This window comes from Malus domestica, chromosome 02 (genome assembly GCF_042453785.1).
Source record: "Malus domestica chromosome 02, GDT2T_hap1".
NCBI lineage: Eukaryota > Viridiplantae > Streptophyta > Magnoliopsida > Rosales > Rosaceae > Malus > Malus domestica.
This window is the reverse complement of record NC_091662.1, coordinates 9703761-9722242: the sequence shown is the minus strand read 5'-3', so window position 1 is coordinate 9722242 and position 18482 is coordinate 9703761. Positions and strand designations below refer to the sequence as shown.

At 38.5% G+C, this 18482-nt stretch overlaps 2 protein-coding genes across 2 annotated transcripts; both read right to left on the bottom strand.

Annotated features, from left to right (window-relative positions):
* Positions 1–812: 812 nt before the first annotated feature.
* LOC103455931 (uncharacterized) lies at positions 813–2194 on the bottom strand. The gene is made up of 3 exons (XM_008395546.4): positions 1882–2194; positions 1586–1637; positions 813–1243 (listed from the first exon to the last, which is right to left on the bottom strand). The coding sequence occupies exons 1-3, from the start codon at positions 2043–2045 to the stop codon at positions 1046–1048; spliced, it is 414 nt and encodes a 137-aa protein (XP_008393768.3). The 5' UTR covers positions 2046–2194; the 3' UTR covers positions 813–1045.
* An 819-nt stretch (positions 2195–3013) lies between these two features.
* Positions 3014–5755, bottom strand: LOC103455921 (CSC1-like protein At4g35870). The gene has a single exon (XM_008395536.4). It carries the CDS (start codon positions 5551–5553, stop codon positions 3100–3102), a length of 2454 nt encoding a protein of 817 aa, XP_008393758.2. The 5' UTR covers positions 5554–5755; the 3' UTR covers positions 3014–3099.
* Between the last annotated feature and the right edge of the window lie 12727 nt (positions 5756–18482).

Here is an 18482-nt window from a genome sequence, read left to right as displayed (position 1 = left end):
GAAAGAGACCTGGCTATGACTCAAATGCTTTACCACCAATCACTCTCCTACTAATCTTTAATCGTACTCATGTAGTGAAACTCGTTTTCAATCACTTCAAATCAAAATTTTCGTTCAAAAGTTGCCCATGAGATTCACGATTCACATAGACCTGTGACTAAAAAAAATTTCACCATCAATCACTCTTCTATTTTGTGCCCTCGAACAATTTTTATTCAGAGATAAAGTTTTCATGTGGCCAAGTCAACCTACACAAAAAAACTCTTCTTAGCCGACTCTCCCTCTAACCCTTCTTGCCTGAAAACCCTAGATCTGATACCTCTCAGCCACCAACCCCTTGCTTCGGCTTAGCGCCAGTGGCAACCCCTTTCCTAGTCATTCTCCATCCGGTCTCTTCCACCCCTTCCCATTCACGCACAGCGTCTTTACATCGCATGTATAGAATCTCATTCTCTGGGTAATCAGATAATCTTTTTCGAACTTATTTTCTAACATTTTGTAAGATGAAGAATGACAAAATTCATAAAATGACTATGCTCACATATAGAATCTCATTCTCTTGTTCACATGTTGACCAAAGATTTACATATAATCTCATTCTCTTAGTCACATGTTGATCAAAGATTTACGATCACTTCCATTTGGATTTGATGTCAGAAGCGGAAAAATATTTGTGATGTTTTAATCTCAACCCTCAATATTAAATTAAAATAAGTCCACGTATTAGTCACCAAATGATCGGAGAAAAATTCGTATACAATCATACTCACATTTCAATCCATGATAAGAAAAATGCTCACACACAAACAAAAGATTGAAAGTAGAGGCCTTTATTGTTATCAAAATCATATATACAAGAAAAATTTTGTGTAATCGTCTCATAATATATACAATTTGATACTCAAAAAATTAAACTCAACAAAATTACAAGCTTATACAAAATTAACACACTACAAAAAAAATGAACCTGAAAATTTTTCAAGACCCAATACTCCAATTCTTCTTCTTACAAGAAATTGGGGACACAATGTTGTGAGGATATATATCACACTGGAGAGGCAGAGGTTGTACTAAAACCAAATTTTTCTGAGAGCTTTGTTCTTGTAAGTGGAGAAGGAAGCTCCATCTGATGAAGGAACTGCACATCATGAACCAAAGGGTTGTGTGTTCTTCCTGGTGGAGAGCCTGAGTAGCATGCCGGTGAGCATTTCGTGCACACATACTCCCTTCCACCATATATTTCCTGCATGATTAGAATTTAAAAAACACGAGATAGTACTCATTTGGTCACGAATGAAATCATGGTGTTCAAATATCGGGCATGTATGTGATTACTTATGTAAGAAGTATTTTTGTTTATAAGCGTTGTTTAAGAAACACCTTTATTAAAAACCCGTTGAAATTTTTATTAACTTTTATTAAAAGCACGTTGAAATTTTTATTAATGTTTGAGTACTTTTAATTTTTTGGTCACGTATTGACAAAAGCACTTTTAGCATTTTTAGAAGCATTTTTAAATATACATGAAATATAAACGACAATTGTAGAAAAAGAAAAATAACAATAAAAGAGCATGAATGCTAACCTTTTCACTGATCATATTCAGAACCCCACTTCTCTCATCGGAATTTTTTTGGCTGGTCACAAAAAATAAACACAAAAGAGCTGTTACATCTTCAAATATATGATAAGTAGGCAGTGATTTCCGCACTCTCGTTTTCTCATTTTGAACTCCTTTCCTTGTTTCCGTCCTTCATTCTCTTTCGATATTTTGAATCCAAAGACTAAAACAAAGAGAGGATTCTATGGGAAGAAAGGGGAGAGCGAAAATCACTTTCCTTTGAAATCAACCCGACAAAAACAAGAAAACCCTAATGAAACCTGTGCTTGTTACATCTTATAGGGTTGAGGAACTCAGGCATAGCAAGGCCAGCTCTTCGAGGCTTAGGGCAAAGAGGCTGGGCATTGCCTGCAGAGTTTGCCACGGCAGCAGAACCAGGACCCAGAAGAAGATTGCTGCTTTTCTTCACGCCTAATTGGTGCATAATTTGTTCCACCAAAAAACACAACAAACAAGAAGAAAGAAAGAAAATCGAAGTCACAAGCAGTAGAAAAAGAAACGATTAACTTGTGACTGCAAAATTTCAACTGTTGCCCTATTTACTTACCCTCATTGAAATGGTAATTAATATATAAGAACCTGCCCCTTTTATTTAAATATTAGCCACACATTTAAGACACAGAGAGAGAGAGAGAGAGAGAGAGAGAGAGAGAGAGAGAGAGGTAAGTGAGAAAATAGTGAGAAGTGGAGCCACATTTTGGTTGGAGACTTGGTTCAACTGTGTAAGTATAGGAGGAGTAGAGGGTTGGCCAAGAGTGGAGTTAGGGTCTGTCTTGGCTTTTGATCTCCTCATATTCCTCTACTTCCCTTCTTTGTCTACGTATTTTTTGGTGTTCTATCTCCATAATATTGAACCATTCTTTTTCTCATCCAATTTTGATGACCATATTGCAAAATTCCTTGTTATTTGGAGGGCGTCTTATACCTACGGTCGTTTTCCCAACTTTTAGCTTCGACATGCTGGAATTAGATTGTCGTCGCGAGTTTGTTTTGTAGTTCTTATTTTCCTAGTTGAACAAAAGTTGTGGTAACCAAAATAAAAGTCACGGTGGTTACAAAAAGGCTACAATACAGGGCACTTAAAGTCATTGGATCCAATTCAAGAGTTAGATTTAAGGGCTCTAAGTGCTGGAGTATTGTAGTAGATCTAAGAGCTCTAAGTGCCAGAGTTAGATCGAAGGACTCTAGGTCACCACACTTCTCTTTATTCACTCAACAAAATTATATCTTACCAAATTTATCCTTTTCCAAAATTCACACAAAACAATGAGAAAACAAAAAAATTAATCAGGGATGTCCCAAATTAATAACGCAACTTCATGTGTTTTAACTTTCCCAAGTAACATTGCGTTATCAATTTTTGATCCGCGACAGGTGTAGGTAAGTCCTCACTGAAAAGAAGGGCAATGGCACACTCCTCATTCTGGCAATCTAAGAAAAGTATTACTGTGCAAAGTTACAAGTCAACAGATGGTGAATCATGAATAATATGTATCCCAATCAAACTTGGGCTGTGAATACACCTCATAATCTATAGGTCCATCCACAACACTGTCTACAGTCTGTACGCCTTCCAAAAGAGCTGGATGAAGACAGTCATTATGGGAAGGCAACAATTTATACATTACTAATACCCCAAGTGTGAATATAGCTTGCAGCTTCGTTGAGTCTCCGTGGACCGAAAAGAACAACAGCATTGCCAGCAGGAATAAATCGACGCAAAAACGCATGATGCACAGAACTGTATCCATCAACTTCCCATCATTCCCAGCAGGAAAGCCCCGGACCCTATAGACAAAGAGGAAGTTGTACTTGTCGACCAGGTACCTATACCCAAAATAAATAGCACCAACGGGAACCACAAGTGGGGAGAAGGAAGAATATATGAAGGTCAGGGAAAATATCGTCAGATTGAATGCATAATATTGGGCGAAATCAAATGTCTGTTTGGGGGCAGTTGATGTTCTGTTGATTGGGTAATCAGAGAGATCATTTCCCTGCAGAGTTCTGGGAGAATCATAAGTGTTGTCCACAATCAAGGGCCTCTCTAGACCATTTGTTTCCTGAGTTTCCAATGCGTATTCTTCACTTTGTTCCGGGACTAGCTGTAGCATGTCATTCTTCCGAAACTTCTGAATCTTCCTTTTTATCCAAGGGATTGGAGCCAATAGATCATAAGATATGCCCAGGAATGTACTTGTTATCAAGAATGCAAGAGAAGAAAGACACGATCTTGACAAAAACGAGGCACTCATGTACTGCTCAATTCTCTTGCAATCTTCTCCATCCATATAGCACCTTCCCATTTTTAAGATGGCACTCTCTAAAGATGATTCAACCAGTCCCTTAAGAAGTATAAGATTCACCAGGAAGAAACAAACCATCTTAAGAAGAGCAGCTCGTTGCTCCCCCGACACTGTAAGATGTCGCTCGAACTTGGAGAGATATGAAAGTGCTGATGGAATAACCATATACATGCTGACAAAAATAAACACATTGGGTAGAAACTGAAAGATAAGACTCCCGAGCCAGCTTGAGCTCTGCACCCAAGCAAACCACAACTGGGCGTTATCCATAGCTTCCGCATTTATAATCCGCCAGGCATTTTTTAGAGCACTGATAATTGCCAGAGGAGAGCTAAAGAACAGAAGAATCAACAACAAGCACGTGTTCACCAACACTCTTCGCAATTTCAGTGAGAGCTTCGACGACCCCAAATGATTCCAATAAATATCCGTGGCCAAGGGTGCCTGCTCAACTTTCCATTGGTTTCTCTGTAAACGCAATTCCACAAGAGAAAAGAATTTCCCTATCCGCCTCTTCTTCTCATGTCGAAAGTCCTGAACCGCTTTATTAGCAGTGTACACATCCTTAAACACCACAAATGCAACTCCAGCACCTAGTGCACGACCTTCTTTGTAAGCTGCCAGTTCAGTCTCCAATTCAGCTCTCCATCCCTGCAACTCTCCTAACTTCCTTTCATCGGTGTATCCCAACCTAGCCATAGTATGATACCAGAAATCCTCTACCTTTCGCCATAAATTACAAGCACATCCCCATACTCCCTCTGAAGAAGTCCTTACGTATCCATTCTCTTCACTTTCATACGGCAAGAGCCGAGAGTCAATTCGTGCAACCAACCAAGAAATTTCATGCCTAACCCTCACTAATTCCGAGGCTAATTCATCCAAAGCACACAAATCCATCGGCATTATAACCCTATAAACCTTTCCAGGATACCTATGTTGAAAATACTCATGCAGCACAGTCCCATCATTCCCTATGGTTTTCGGTATCCCCTGCACCATTATAGTAAAAATCGCCATGGAATTCACAGTCGGGTCACTCAAATTGCCATTCACATCCCTAATCCTAGTGATTCTCAATCTCCCTTCAATAGCAGAAATACCAAAATGCACAAGAACAACAACAACAACCACGAAAACGAAATGCACCCAAAGCAAAGCCGAACCTTTCTCAATGTGATTGATGGTCGTCTTCGAGAATTGATCCCCCAGCACAGCACTCCCAGCGTAGAGATTCAGCGGAAGCATTACAAGCACAGCCAAAACCGCCATGGACAATAGCAACCCGCAGCTGCCGCCCTCGATCAAGAGAAACTGGGCGGCGTCAGCGCCGCAGTGGCGCGCAATCTCACGGCACGTGGCGTGCCACACCGCAAGGAGCTTAGCGACCAGGGCAGACGGACCGGGCATGCGGCGGTGGTCGCTGCGAAGCTTGACAAATATGAAGAAGAAGACGCAGAAGAAGGAGCCGATGGCGGAGATGTTGAGGAGGTACTGGATGTTGCCGTACCAAGCCTCGCAGGTATCGGCGCCGTCGACGGGGGACGGCGGAGGAGAGAGAGTGTCGTTCATGGAGGGTATTGGGGAGAAGACTGAAGATTGATAAGGCGTGGCCATCAGAGGCATGGGAAATCTAATGATTGAGCCGGAAATTGGGGTTTTTCTGGTGGGATTTGAGGTAATTGGGATTGAATTGGATTGAAATTTGCTTCATGTGGGGCAGAAATTAGGGTTTGGATGGGGTTTTGCGGGGATTTGGGGTTATGGGCTAGAAGAGGAAGATGCAGGGATTTTTTGGGGTGGAGTGTTCGATGCTGGCAAGGAATAATCGCCCAAAAAAATAAAATAAATTATAACATAAGAATTTGAAAATTTTAACGATAAGGATAAAATAAAAGGTAAAGCGAATAATATCATGATTGACTTTTTAGTATAAAATTTTGATTTTTTTTTTGTTAAAATAAACAATATCAGGGGATTTTCATTAAAGTTCCCTAAATAGAATAGGATTATAAAAACAATTAGTTAGTTTTAATGCACAGTTATAGTCTTGTGATATTTCTCTTCACTTAGAAGTGAGAGATCTTATGTTCGAATCTCGTGAATGGCATATTCGATACCAAATTAGGCTGCTCATTGTCTTACTAAACCGAACTTCCTCACCTCTTAGTGTAAAATATCGATGTACCAAAAAAAAACACTAGGTTAAGCTTTCTTGACCAACAATAAATTAGCTTTCTTTTGTTCCTGAAGGAAACCTAGCTTAATTTGGAACACACAAATCTGATACTTGTGTTGAGGAAAAACCAAAATTGTTGGAAATAGAATGAGAACCAAAAGTGTTGTGACATGCCAAACTATTTGTTCTTCATGAGGGGTTTTAGGATGCCACTAGCTATGAACGAGAAATCTTGCGTTGGCAGTTATATGTCACTCAGTGTTAAAATTTTAAAATATGAGTAGATGAAAAAAGTTTAGCGACTGTTTGATATTCATTTTGTTTTCAATTTTTACTTTTTTGAAAACTAAAAAAAAATTTATAACTACTTTCAATTAAAAAAAAAAACTGAAAACCAAAAATTAAAAATTAAAAACTTGGGCCAAATTTTAAATTTTTTTTTTTAGTACATCGATATTTTTACACTAGGGGAGGGGGAGTTCGGCTAAACCACACAATGAACAATCTAATTTGGTATCGAATTCGTCATCCATGAGATTCGAACATAAAATCTCTCACTTATAAGCGAAGAGGAATACTACCAAACCGTAGTATTTTTTTTAAAAAACTAACAAATGAAAGTAGTAGACCTAATAAGATTTTAGTTTTCAAAAAAGTAAAAACTGAAAACAGAATGGTTATCAAATGGTCATTAGTAAAGTGTAACATGTTATAATATGAATAAATTGGTAGTATCACGTGACGATATAATAGTTTGAAAAACTTCTCTTTGCGTATATTCAATTAACGATATTAATGAAGCGCATCTCTCTCGTTCAACTTATTTTCTCATGCAGTTTCTTTTATTTCTTCTCTGTGTAAGCCTAAAACAACCCAAAGAATTGTTATTGGAAATGTGTTAACACTATGTGATCATGAGAACGTCAATTTAGAATTGTTATTAGCTTTGTAAAATGTTATCGATGTAGTGTTTACGTGTGTTATTTTCTTGTGTTTGTATAAATGAGAAATGCATGACAACTTTTATGGAGCGTCAATAACAACTCTTAGTTAAGACTTAAGAGTAACAAACTTTACAATTGTAAGTTAACCTATTTTTTATTTTTTTGGTAAACATTGTAAGTTAACCTATTTGTACAACAATAAAACGTCTTGTGGCAATAAAAACCTTTTTTAAAGTTCGTTAATGATATTGTTTCTGGTGATGGGCCTAAATTTTGGGTCTTTATTGGCTGATCAAGGTCTCCAGCTGCAGGGCCACTTCTTCTTCTCTCGTGTCTTTGGGCTTGATGAAGCAAAAAAGCAATATGTCCATCATTTTATTTATTTTCTTTTTCTTTTTACTATTTTAACTCTGGCCAAAATGTAAATGTTAATCTAGAGGAATCAACTTATGCAGAAGAGGTTTACTGTCATTGTAATGTCTCGTTTTAATAAAATAATGTATTGTTTAAAGAAAATTATATATAATATTGTATTAGTTTTTTAGTTAAAATGATCTCTGAGATTGATATAACTTATTACTTTGGTCCATGAGATTTGTAATCGATAGAAATAGTCCAAGAGTTTGTCTACCGTCAATTATTTTGATATTTATGTGAAACAAATTCTATTAAGTAAGGATTAAAATGACAAAAATGCTTTTAATTTAATAAATAATAAGCCAAAATGATTTGACAAAAATTAAGGGTAATTAGTTACTTTTCCTTATTTAATTGAGAATTTTTAGGGAATGACTAAAATGATTGACAATGGACATTTCAAGGACCAATTCAATCGATTTTAAACCTTATAAACCAAAGTGAAGAGTTATGTCAAATTTTCAGAACATTTAACTAAATAGTTTATTATATTTTGAATCGAGACGCCACCCTCGCTTGTTTCATGTGAAACTCATTTTTTATTTAGAGAGTTATATACATCAATCATTCTTGGTAGTGAACTTTCACCAAATACGCGTTTTAGCCTTTTGTAGCTTTTGGACTTTGAAGCGTTGCATTTGTTTTGTTCCCTCTCTAATTTGACCTCTACATACGTGTTTATCTAGCTATTTAATGAGCTAGATTAACGTGTTCTTATTATCGAGCTTGAAAGCCATGAACTGCATTGCAATTTCGAAGAGTCCAAATTGACCCAATTATTGGTTCCCAATTCCCACCAAACGAATTTTTTGTTTTCAAATAATTCTTGGTCGTCCAAAGATTGACTTCTGCCAAACATGGGTTGTCTGGAGGTGGATTGTCTGCTCTCATATTTCTATACTTTTTTCATCTCCTTCTATTTTGTGTGGTTACGGTTAAACCACGTCAACATTTTATATTTCTATTACTTTTTGTTTTATTATTTTTATAAAAAAATCAATATAAAATGTTGACGTGACTTAATAGTGACTACACAAACAAAGAAGATGTTAAAAGTATGAAAATGGAAGGGCAGACAATCCACCTCCGTGTTATCTTCCACCCAACTTAACTACGCTTAAAATGGTCATATTTTTTCAAGTTAATTACATCAACAAATTTTGTTACGTTTCATTCTTAAAACTTAAAAGACATTTTAAGTTCGAATTCTCTATTTCCGACCAGTCGTCTAGAAACTGTCTACTTTATTAGAAAAATCACTCGATCGTGTTGTCATATTTGTGTGGATTGGATTGGGATGGTTGAGATCCTAAAGAATATACCATATTTTTCATGAATTTTATTCCCATTTAAATGCATAAAAAGAAATAAAAAAACAATAATTAATAAAAAAGGAGGCAAATGGTCGGTTTGGTCGTTTGCTTGTGATATGACTTTCCTGGTGTTTGACTGTGAACCATGGGAATTGGTCTTTTATCTTTTAAATTCCCCAACCATCGCAACGCGCAATCTCCCTATCTATTTTGTGACGTTTTGTCGGTGGAGTTTAAATATTTGCCCATGCATAAACTATAAAGAAAAACATCATCACCCAACTCCAAACCACATCAGAGTAGAAGACAATAACAAAGTGTTATTACACTGACAAGGTCGATTGTATGAATCTCAAATCGTCACAACGCTTGGTTTTACGTTAAGTTTTCTGTTAATTCCGAGTGCTTCGTGTTTTTTTTTTTAAGTTTTTTTCTAAGTCTTCTTAGGTCCTCCTCTATTTCTTTTGCCACTTCATCTCATAATCGTATTTTTTAACCGAAACATCTGCAGGTCTTTTACCAAACATAAATAAAACCACAGGATTAATTTTTCAGTTGCAATATCAAAATTCTGATGTAAATGTGCATTGTCACTTTCTTTCGAGCTTTCCAATTATCTTGTAGTGTATTCTTAAGTTTGTGTTGCTGCATACAAAGAATGGTCGGAATATAATAAAAGCATAAGCATCGCATGCCACATGCAATATACAAGGTTGGTGGCATGCGATGTATCATATACAATGTTAAAGAAAAAAAAATGTAATAGTGTTGACGAAATTTTATAGAGTCATTAGGTTTGGTTGCTAAATAACACTTAATGATATTCATCAAATCATCGGTGGCTTTGACATTACCATTCTATACACACATAATAATCATGTCATTTCAATAATCCAAGAACTTCTTGATTCATAATTTAAAGTTTTACGGCTAATTTGAAAGTGTTTTAAAATAATTAAAAACGTTTCTGGTGAATCTATTTTTGGTATCAATTGTTAGCCAAAATGCAAGTGAATCTTCGAAAACCATTTGAAGTACTTCCAACAATATGCTTCTAGTAATAAGCATTTAAATTTGGAATTCAAAAACAATTTCTCTAAAATTGCTTTTAGTTATTTTTTAAACACATCCAAACAAGCCCTTAAACTTCAAAAATGTTGTCAAAATTGAATATTTTATATCAAAATTTTCAATCCAACTAACATACTCAATACAAAAGTGAAGTATGGAAAGTGCCAAACATTGAGAACTACCCAAGAAGAAGAGATTGAACATGGGCAAGCTCGCTTTCCTTTTTGGAGATAGAGAAAGTGGACAAAACAGACTCAACCAATGATACAGACATATGTGAGATGCTCGATAGGGGTTCCTTATATTGGAGAGTCATATGATGCGGTCTGTAACGTATCAAATACGTTGTTTAGAGACATTTAAATAATACTATGGGAATTGTTATTGACACTTCAAACATCTCATTCTACACTCCAAACTTTCTATATTTAGAAAGAAAAATACGCTTGTGATGAGTGTAGAATGAGATTTTTGGAGTGTCAATAACACTTTCCTAATACTATAACAACTCTTATATATGAAATATAGACGATCAAACTTGGATTAAAAAAACAAATAATTGTACTTGTTGATGCACAAAATCAGTGGGGACTCTAGTACAACAGAAAGTGTCAAGTTTGTGACCTTCGCTAGATTGCTTCAGTCACTAGTGTGGATAAGTATATAAATAGATAAAGACAGGGAAGCAAACACAAGATGTACGTGGTTCACCCAGATTGGCTACGTCCACGAAGTAGAAGAGTTCTCATTAATTGTGAAGGGTTTACACAAGTACATAGGTTTAAGCTCTCATTTAGTGAGTACAAGTGAATGATTTAGTACAAATGACATTAGGAAATATTGTGAGAGAATGATCTCTATTTATAGAAGAGAGTTTCTAGTTTCATTCTGACATTGACACGTGTCGTGTTGTGATTGTTTCTGATGTTGACACGTGTCGCGCTATGATTGGCTTCTGATGTCAACACGTGTCGCGCTGTGATTGGCTTCCTGGTTGGAAGGAAACTCTTCTGGGTCCTTGACGGTATAACATTGACCGGTGCTCAGTAGTTTCGGGATTGGTCAAGTATGGTACAAACAGTGTTCCCCTAAGTTTCCGAGTGAGGGAAGCTCCTCGGTTGGGGACTTGCAAGATCCAAGCCATTGAGTAATCACGAAACTTCTAAGTACCAAAGTGTGGTATCATTTTCACTTGCCTTATCTGTCTCATATGTAGATGTGGCATCTTCTCTGGAAGTACTTTTCCTCCATCCAGGGATGGTATCTTTAACCGATGAAGATGCACAAGGTAATGTATCAATTTCACTTGAAGTTTTACTTGTAGTTTTGGGCTTGGTCAAGTGCGATACAAACCCTATAGTAGGAGTCTTCCAAGTCGCCGAGCTAGGAGATTTACCGAAGGAGGTAACAGACAAGGTAAGCAATCAGACTTCCAAGCAAGCAACCTGGATTGGAGGTTCGACTTCGGCTTCTGGTTGATTGTTCTCATTCTCCTTGTGTCATAAACAGCAACAAGGATAATGAGAAGCAAATGGAGAAGAGATGATATGAGATACTTTTGCTTTTGAAGAAGTAACTTTCCACAGGCTTATTCTTGAATTGGGCTGGAAGGTTTTCTGGTTTCCTCCAGAGTATAAGGCCGACTCAAGAATTTGAGGGTCAAAACAAGTCCATCAAATCTAGAGTACGTTCGACCCTGATGATATGAGATACTTTTGCTGTTGACAAAGTAGTGGATGTATCGACACGTGTTCTGTTACGCTCGTCTCCACATGCTTCCTTGTATCCTTCTCACTTGCCCTATCTGTTCCTCAGGCAAATGTGGTATCTTCTCTGGAAGTATAAGATGTTGAAGATGGGTACTCGAGAGCAATGCCAGGTAAGTAATCAGGCAAGGGGTTCCAGGCAGTCAGTTCCTGACCGGAAGCTTGATTCCAAGTGATGACTGATTGCTCTTTTTCTCCTTGTCTTGCAGGTAAGAACAAGGCCAAAGGAAAAGACAGGGAAAAAGCATGATATGAGATACTTTTGCTTTTAACCCTAATGATATGAGATACTTTTGCTCTGGTGTAGCTTATTTGTAGAGGTATTATCGGAATGTAGCTTATTTGTAGAGGTATTATCGGAAGGAAAAGAAGCTGAGTATTTCGAGAGACTCTGCTGAGAGTGCCATCTCGGATGTGAAGAAAAGTTGAGCATTTTTTTTAATTTGCAGGTATGCCTGGCTGTGGATGATGAAGGTCGGCATATATAGGAGTTTCGCTAACAACAAGTAGTAGTGTTATTCTTTTACCCTTCTTGGTCATATCAATGTAATGGGAGCTGAAAGCTTCACGTGTTTTAACTTTGTCAAAGCACTTTGAAAAAGTTGTCTGTGGTATCTGGAAAGCTGATGTTGTGTGTGAAGATTGCAGACAAGCTTTATCTAAGGAAATCTAGCTCTCGAAGTTCGGATAGCAGTGCCTCTTCGGTTTTCGAACAAGTAATCCTGTCGGGGATCTGGCTCTCGAGATTCAGAGAACGGTACCTCTTCGATTTTTAAGAAAGCAATCCTCTTGGGAGTCTGACTCTTGAGATTTGGATAGCAGTGTCTCTTTAATTTTTGAGAAAGTAATCCTGTTGGGTGGCTCTCGAGATTCGGAGGGCGGTGCCTCTTCGATTTTTGAGCACGTAATCCTGTTGGGAGTCTGGCTCTCGAGATTCGGAGAGTGGTGCCTCTTTGATTTTTGAGAAAGAAATCCTGTTGGAAGTCTGACTCGAGCAGTGTCTCTTCGATTTTTTAAAAAGTAATCATGTTGGGAGTGTTTTCTCGAATGTGAGTAAAGGTCGGGCATTTTTGCCAATCTGCCTTGCCATTGAGCACAGAGGTTGACACACATTGGGACTTTCTAGTTATCAAGCAGTGGTGCTGTTCCTTTACCCATGTGGGTAATAGTAAGGTAGCTAGACCTTCAAAATTTATGTGTCTAAACTTTGTCAGAGATCTTTGGCAAAGTTATCTGTGACCCGAGGAGCTGATGTTGCTTGTGGAAAGTGGTGCCTCTTCGGAATCCGGAGAGTGGTGCCTCTTCGATTTTTGAATCAACGGCTATGTTGCCCTTTCTTTTATAAGGGCACCAATTGTGTGCAAGAAGTACATTCAAAGAGTTATTGCTTGTAGGAATTTTCCCATTACTTCAGAGATTTATTGCCCCTCATTTCTCCTTCATCATTTTTGAGAATGTCTGGTCCATCCGACTGTCATTTTGACTTGAACTTTGGTGAAGAGGCAGCCATACCTTCTCAAGACAACATATGGCTCACATTCTTCTTATCCCCTACTGGTCCTCTTACCATTGGGGACTCTGTGATGAAGAATGATATGACCGCTGCAGTGGTGGCCAGGAACCTTCCCACTCTCAAAGATAACAGACTACTTTCCAAACGGTCTTATGAGTTGGATGTTAAGGATTATCTGGCTCTCAGTGTTCAGTGTGCAGGCTCTGTGTCTAATATGGCCCAACGCCTATTTGCTCGAACTCGCCAAGTTGAATCATTGGTGGCTGAAGTGATAAGTCTCAAACAGGAGATCAGAGGGCTCAAGCATGAGAATAAACAGTTGCACAGGCTCACACATGACTATGCTACAAACATGAAGAGGAAGCTCGACCAGTTGCAGAAATCTGATGGTCAGATTTTACTTGATCATAAGAGGTTTATGGGTTTGTTCCAAAGACATTTATTGCATTCGTCTTCTGGGGCTGTACCGCGTAATGAAGCTCCAAATGATCAACTTTCGGTGCCTTCTCCTTTTGGGGTTCTGCCTAGTACTGAGGCTTTGAATAGTCACCCTCTGGTGCATTCTCTTTCTAGGGTTCTGCCAACTGCTGAGACTTCTCTTGAGCAACCTTTATGAATGCTCATTCTTGTTTGTTTATTTTGATTCATGTATATGTACATATTTGTAACTTATCGGAGATATCAATAAACAAGCTTTACTTCATTTCAACGTATTGTGTTAAATACACCAAGGCCTTCTTCACTAAGTTCTTTGAATTTTTCCTTTTGTTGAAGCTTGTATGTTGAAGCTTTGTGAGTGAAACACGTAGGTTGAGGTAGTGCTCCCTTAATTTCCCGAGTGAGGAAAACTTCTTGTTTGGAGACTTGAAAAATCTAAGTCACTGAGTGGTCGTGAGACTTCTGAGTATCAAGGTGCAGTAGCATATGGTAGGAGTTCCCCAAGTCTTCGGTCGAGGGAGTTGACGAATGAGGCATTTCCTTTCTAAGTGGTAGCTCAAAACTCCTTCTTCATAAATATTTGTTATGAAAATTGTTAGGCCCAAAGAAGATGAAGCCTAGGCAATTTTTTTTTTTTGAATTTTTGAAATTTTGAAATTTTGAAATTTTGAAATTTTGAAATTTTGAAATTCCGAAGAAAAAAAAATATATATATATATATTTTAAAGCTTTGTAGGTGAAGCTTTGGTGTTGAAGTTTTGTAGGTGAAGCTTTGTTGGGCACCATGAATTGATTTTGCTTCACACTATCTTTATCAAGATAGTGTGAAGCTTTTGTAGGTGAAGCTTTTGTATTGAAGCTTTGTAGGTGAAGCCTTTGTAGGTGAAGCTTTTGTGGGTCAAGCTTTTGTGGGTGAAGCTTTTGTGGGTCAAGCTTTTGTGGGTCAAGCTTTTGTGGGTCAAGCTTTTGTGGGTCAAGCTTTTGTGGGTGAAGCTTTTGTGGGTCAAGCTTTTGTGGGTCAAGCTTTTGTAGGTCAAGCTTTGTGGGTGAAGCTTTTGTGGGTCAAGCTTTTGTAGGTTAAGTTTTTGTGGGTCAAGCTTTTGTGGATCAAGCTTTTGTGGGTGAAGCTTTTGCAGGTGAAGTTTTTGCGGGTGAAGCTTTTGCGGGTGAAGCTTTTGTGTTGAAGTTTTTGTAGGTGAAGCTTTGGAGTTGAAGCTTTGTAGGTGAAGTTTTTGTTGGGTACCATGAATTAATTTTGCTTCACATTATCTTGATCAAGATAGTGTGAAGCTTTTGAAGCTTTTGTGTTGAAGCTTTTGTAGGTGAAGCTTTGGAATTGAAGCTTTGTAGGTGAAGCTTTTGTTGGGTACCATGAATTGATTTTGCTTCACATTATCTTGATCAAGATAGTGTGAAGCTTTTGAGATTTTGTAGTTGTCCTCAATTGATGAAGCTTTTGTTGGTGAAGTTTTTGTGTTGAAGCTTTTGTGTTGAAACACTTCTCGCCATCATGGCCGTTATGTTCATGGTAGCAGCAAAACGTGCCCGTGTTCTTCGTGGGCTTGTAATCCGGGTGCCTCGGCTTTGGCTTCGGTATCAGTGTGCTATTCTGGGGTAAATGGCCACGCATGTGGCGTTCAACGGTGTGTATGCCTCATACCTCGGGGTAGGGGTTGTCCTGACATATACTTGACCCACTGTGTTGACTGCCTAGGGTCGGGGATTATCATGGCGATACCCTTGGTTATTGCGGTAGTGTCCATTACTCCTTTTACTAAAATGAGACTGGTAAGGATGGAAATCTTTCCTTTTGCCTTGAGATTGATATGTCTGTTGACTTGGCAAAGTATTGAGTAAGGCAGGGGGAGGCACCGCTGCCGTTTGGAAGGTCGAGGTCTTCTCATTTGGTTGGATCTGGCTTCCACTCCCTACTTGCTGATAAGGGGTGGTTGTGGGGGGTTTCCTTTGCTATGTCATTGCCTCGGCGGAGGTATGGTTGTAAGCCTGTGCCATCACCTCAGAGTAAGTCTTCCAAGTGTTGGCATTGATCATGTATTTGAAGAAACAATCACGTAGGCCTTGAGGGCGGTCTTGTTATCTGCTTCAGCGCAGGAGAATACTCATGGCTGAAACGACCGGTATACTCTCGTAGTGACTCGTCCGGCTTCTGGCGAATAGTGTACAAGTCATCTGCAGAATGCAAGCGATCGATCTGGAAGATATGTTGAGAGACAAACAGTTTCCTCAGTTCTTCAAATGAGTCTACTGTCTCAGGTGGAAGACGACAATACCAGTTTAGAGCTCCGCCAGAGAGGGTGGAGGGGAAGAGAAGACATCGTTCTTCGTCGGTGTGCATTTGATATGCCATGGTAGACTTAAAGAGGTTAAGGTGTTCAATTGGGTCTTCCCTTGCAATATAGAGTTGTAAACCAAACTTTTGTTTTGTCTTTGCTTGAAAGGGGTGTCGAGGATCCTCATTGTGAGAGAGTCAGGCCTGGGTTGGTTCCAGTTAGGTATCTCGGTCTGACGTTTGGCCTTCAACTTGTTTACTTCCTCAAAGAGTTGTAGGACAAGGGGGTTCTGAGTGGAGTCATGTACCACTGAGATTTTCTTTCGTAAGTCTCCATCGCATCTTGGAAGTAGGAAAGTTTGAGCAAAGACATGTGATTTTTCCTTGGACTTGCCGTACTGACTTCTAGGGCGAGTCTGTCGGAATACCTCAGAGTCCATTGTACCTTCATGTTCCTCTGGGACCTGTCGTTCCTTCCCTAGATTGGCAGTTGACCTAGGTCGTAGGAGGGGACAGAGTCTTTCAGAAACCCTTGGGTTATTGATCTTCGAGCATATGTGTAGGGGATTCTCTCGACGTTGCTTTATAAAGTCTCGGCAGTCACGATAAACGGCTTTCGATCATTCCAACCCTTATGCAATGAGGTGTCTTCCTCCACTCTTCTGCTTCGGGTCGAATCAGCTGGGTTGAGAGATGTCTCATGTTGATCAATGTTTTGATGATTAGCTCGCTTTTCATCAGAGATACCCATGTCGAAGGAAGGTGATCCTCCGTGTTGGAGGGCACCCAGATGATGGTTGATGTCCTCAGAGGCAACGAGCTCGCGTGTTTGAGTATGCCTAGTTTCGTGGAGCGTCTCAAATAGCTTCTGATACTGCTCCTGGAGGACCTCATTCTTCATTGCTATCTTGTTGTTCTGAGCTTCTAGCTCATCGACTTTAGCTTGAAAAGCAACCCTCTTTCCTTCATTCTTTCGTTGCTTTGCACTAGGTGCAAGAGGGGTGTCATTCTGTGTGATGTGGTTTCCTTTGCTCCCCATGTTAGAGAGAGATACCTGGTTAAAAGAGAGTGTACGAATGGTGGAAACCATATTGACAAAGCTAAAGAGAGTGGGAATAAGTGTCGTTCCCACAGACGGTGCCAAATGTTGATGCACAAAATCAGTGGGGACTCTGGTACAACAGAAAGTGTTAAGTTTGTGACATTCGCTAGATTGCTTCAGTCACTAGTGTGGATAAATATATAAATGGATAGAGACATGGAAGCAAACACAAGATGTACGTGGTTCACCCAGATTGGCTACGTCCACGGAGTAGAGGAATTCTCATTAATTGTGAAGGGTTTACACAAGTACATAGGTTTAAGCTCTCCTTTAGTGAGTACAAGTGAATGATTTAGTACAAATGACATTAGAAAATATTGTGAGAGAATGATCTCTATTTATAGAAGAGAGTTTCTAATTTCATTTTGACATTGACACATGTCGTGTTATGATTGGCTTCTGATGTTGACATGTGTCGCGCTATGATTGGCTTCTGATGTCGACACGTGTCGCGCTATGATTAGCCTCCTGGTTAGAAGGAAACTCTTCTGGGTCCTTGACGGTATAACGTTGACCAGTACTCAGTAGTTTCGGGATTGGTCAAGTATGGTACAAACAGTACTTAAAATGCATCTTTGCTTGTAAAATGTTTATTTGGGATATTCATCAACATATGTGCTCAAACGACAACCTAGCTTTGTCGTTTTTTTTTTCCAACGAAAATTTCATTAATAGAAGAAAGTGTTACAGAGATAAGAACCTAAGAGCCTAACAACTTGGCATGGTAAGAAATTGAAATATAACTTTTCGAATGAGGATCCTCTTCAAATCCTCTTTGTGAGGATTTCGAAGATCCTCTAATTACATCTGTTCATCGTATATCGTGCAGTTAGAAATAATTGTAAATCTTTTTATTTAAAATTAAATAAAAACAGTACTTGACGAAAACTAGTAATACAATATACGATTAACGGATATGATTAGAGAATTCTCAGAATCCCCACAAAGAGAATCCGAAGGAGGATTCTAACTTTTCAGCAAAAGAAACATACAACACAATTACAAATCCAATTAAAGAGGTAAAGATACAAAAAATAATAAACTACAACATGGAGTAAAGAGCACAAAAGCCCTATTACCAATAAAAGATGGCCTGAGTAGACAACGACCCCCAACTTTATACAGCAACACCATTATGACCATCCCGAATATTGACCAAACTCCGCCACCACGACAAAGCAAACCACGAGCACCGCTGATACCATTACACCTAGTTTTGTTGTTTGCCATGCTAGGGTTGGAATCTTAGGGTAGACAAATCAATAAAACAAAGAAAAATTAACGAAAAATTCAAAAAATATTTTAGTTTTAATAAAAAAATGATAAATAAAGACGTAGTGAATAATATCAGAAAAATGTAAAAATGTAATTTTTCATTAAAATTTAACAATACCATGAATATTTCGTTAAAACCCTCGTAAAATAAACCATAAAAAAAAATGGTTTGATCGGGAATTGGCGCCATAACTTGCGACAATGGGTTTTTAAATGCATATATCTTGTTCAATATTGGGGCAAAAAT

What these genes read in the sequence shown, in the direction of transcription:
- LOC103455921 (XM_008395536.4), bottom strand. Translation starts at nt 5,553, where the DNA reads ATGCCTCTGATGGCCACGCCTTATCAATCTTCAGTCTTCTCCCCAATA.
- LOC103455931 (XM_008395546.4), bottom strand. Translation starts at nt 2,045, where the DNA reads ATGCACCAATTAGGCGTGAAGAAAAGCAGCAATCTTCTTCTGGGTCCT. An exon ending in ATAAGATGTAACAAGCACAG is followed by an intron (nt 1,638 to 1,881) that starts GTTTCATTAGGG and finishes TTTTGTGACCAG; the next exon opens with CCAAAAAAATTCCGATGAGA. An exon ending in TGAATATGATCAGTGAAAAG is followed by an intron (nt 1,244 to 1,585) that starts GTTAGCATTCAT and finishes CTAATCATGCAG; the next exon opens with GAAATATATGGTGGAAGGGA.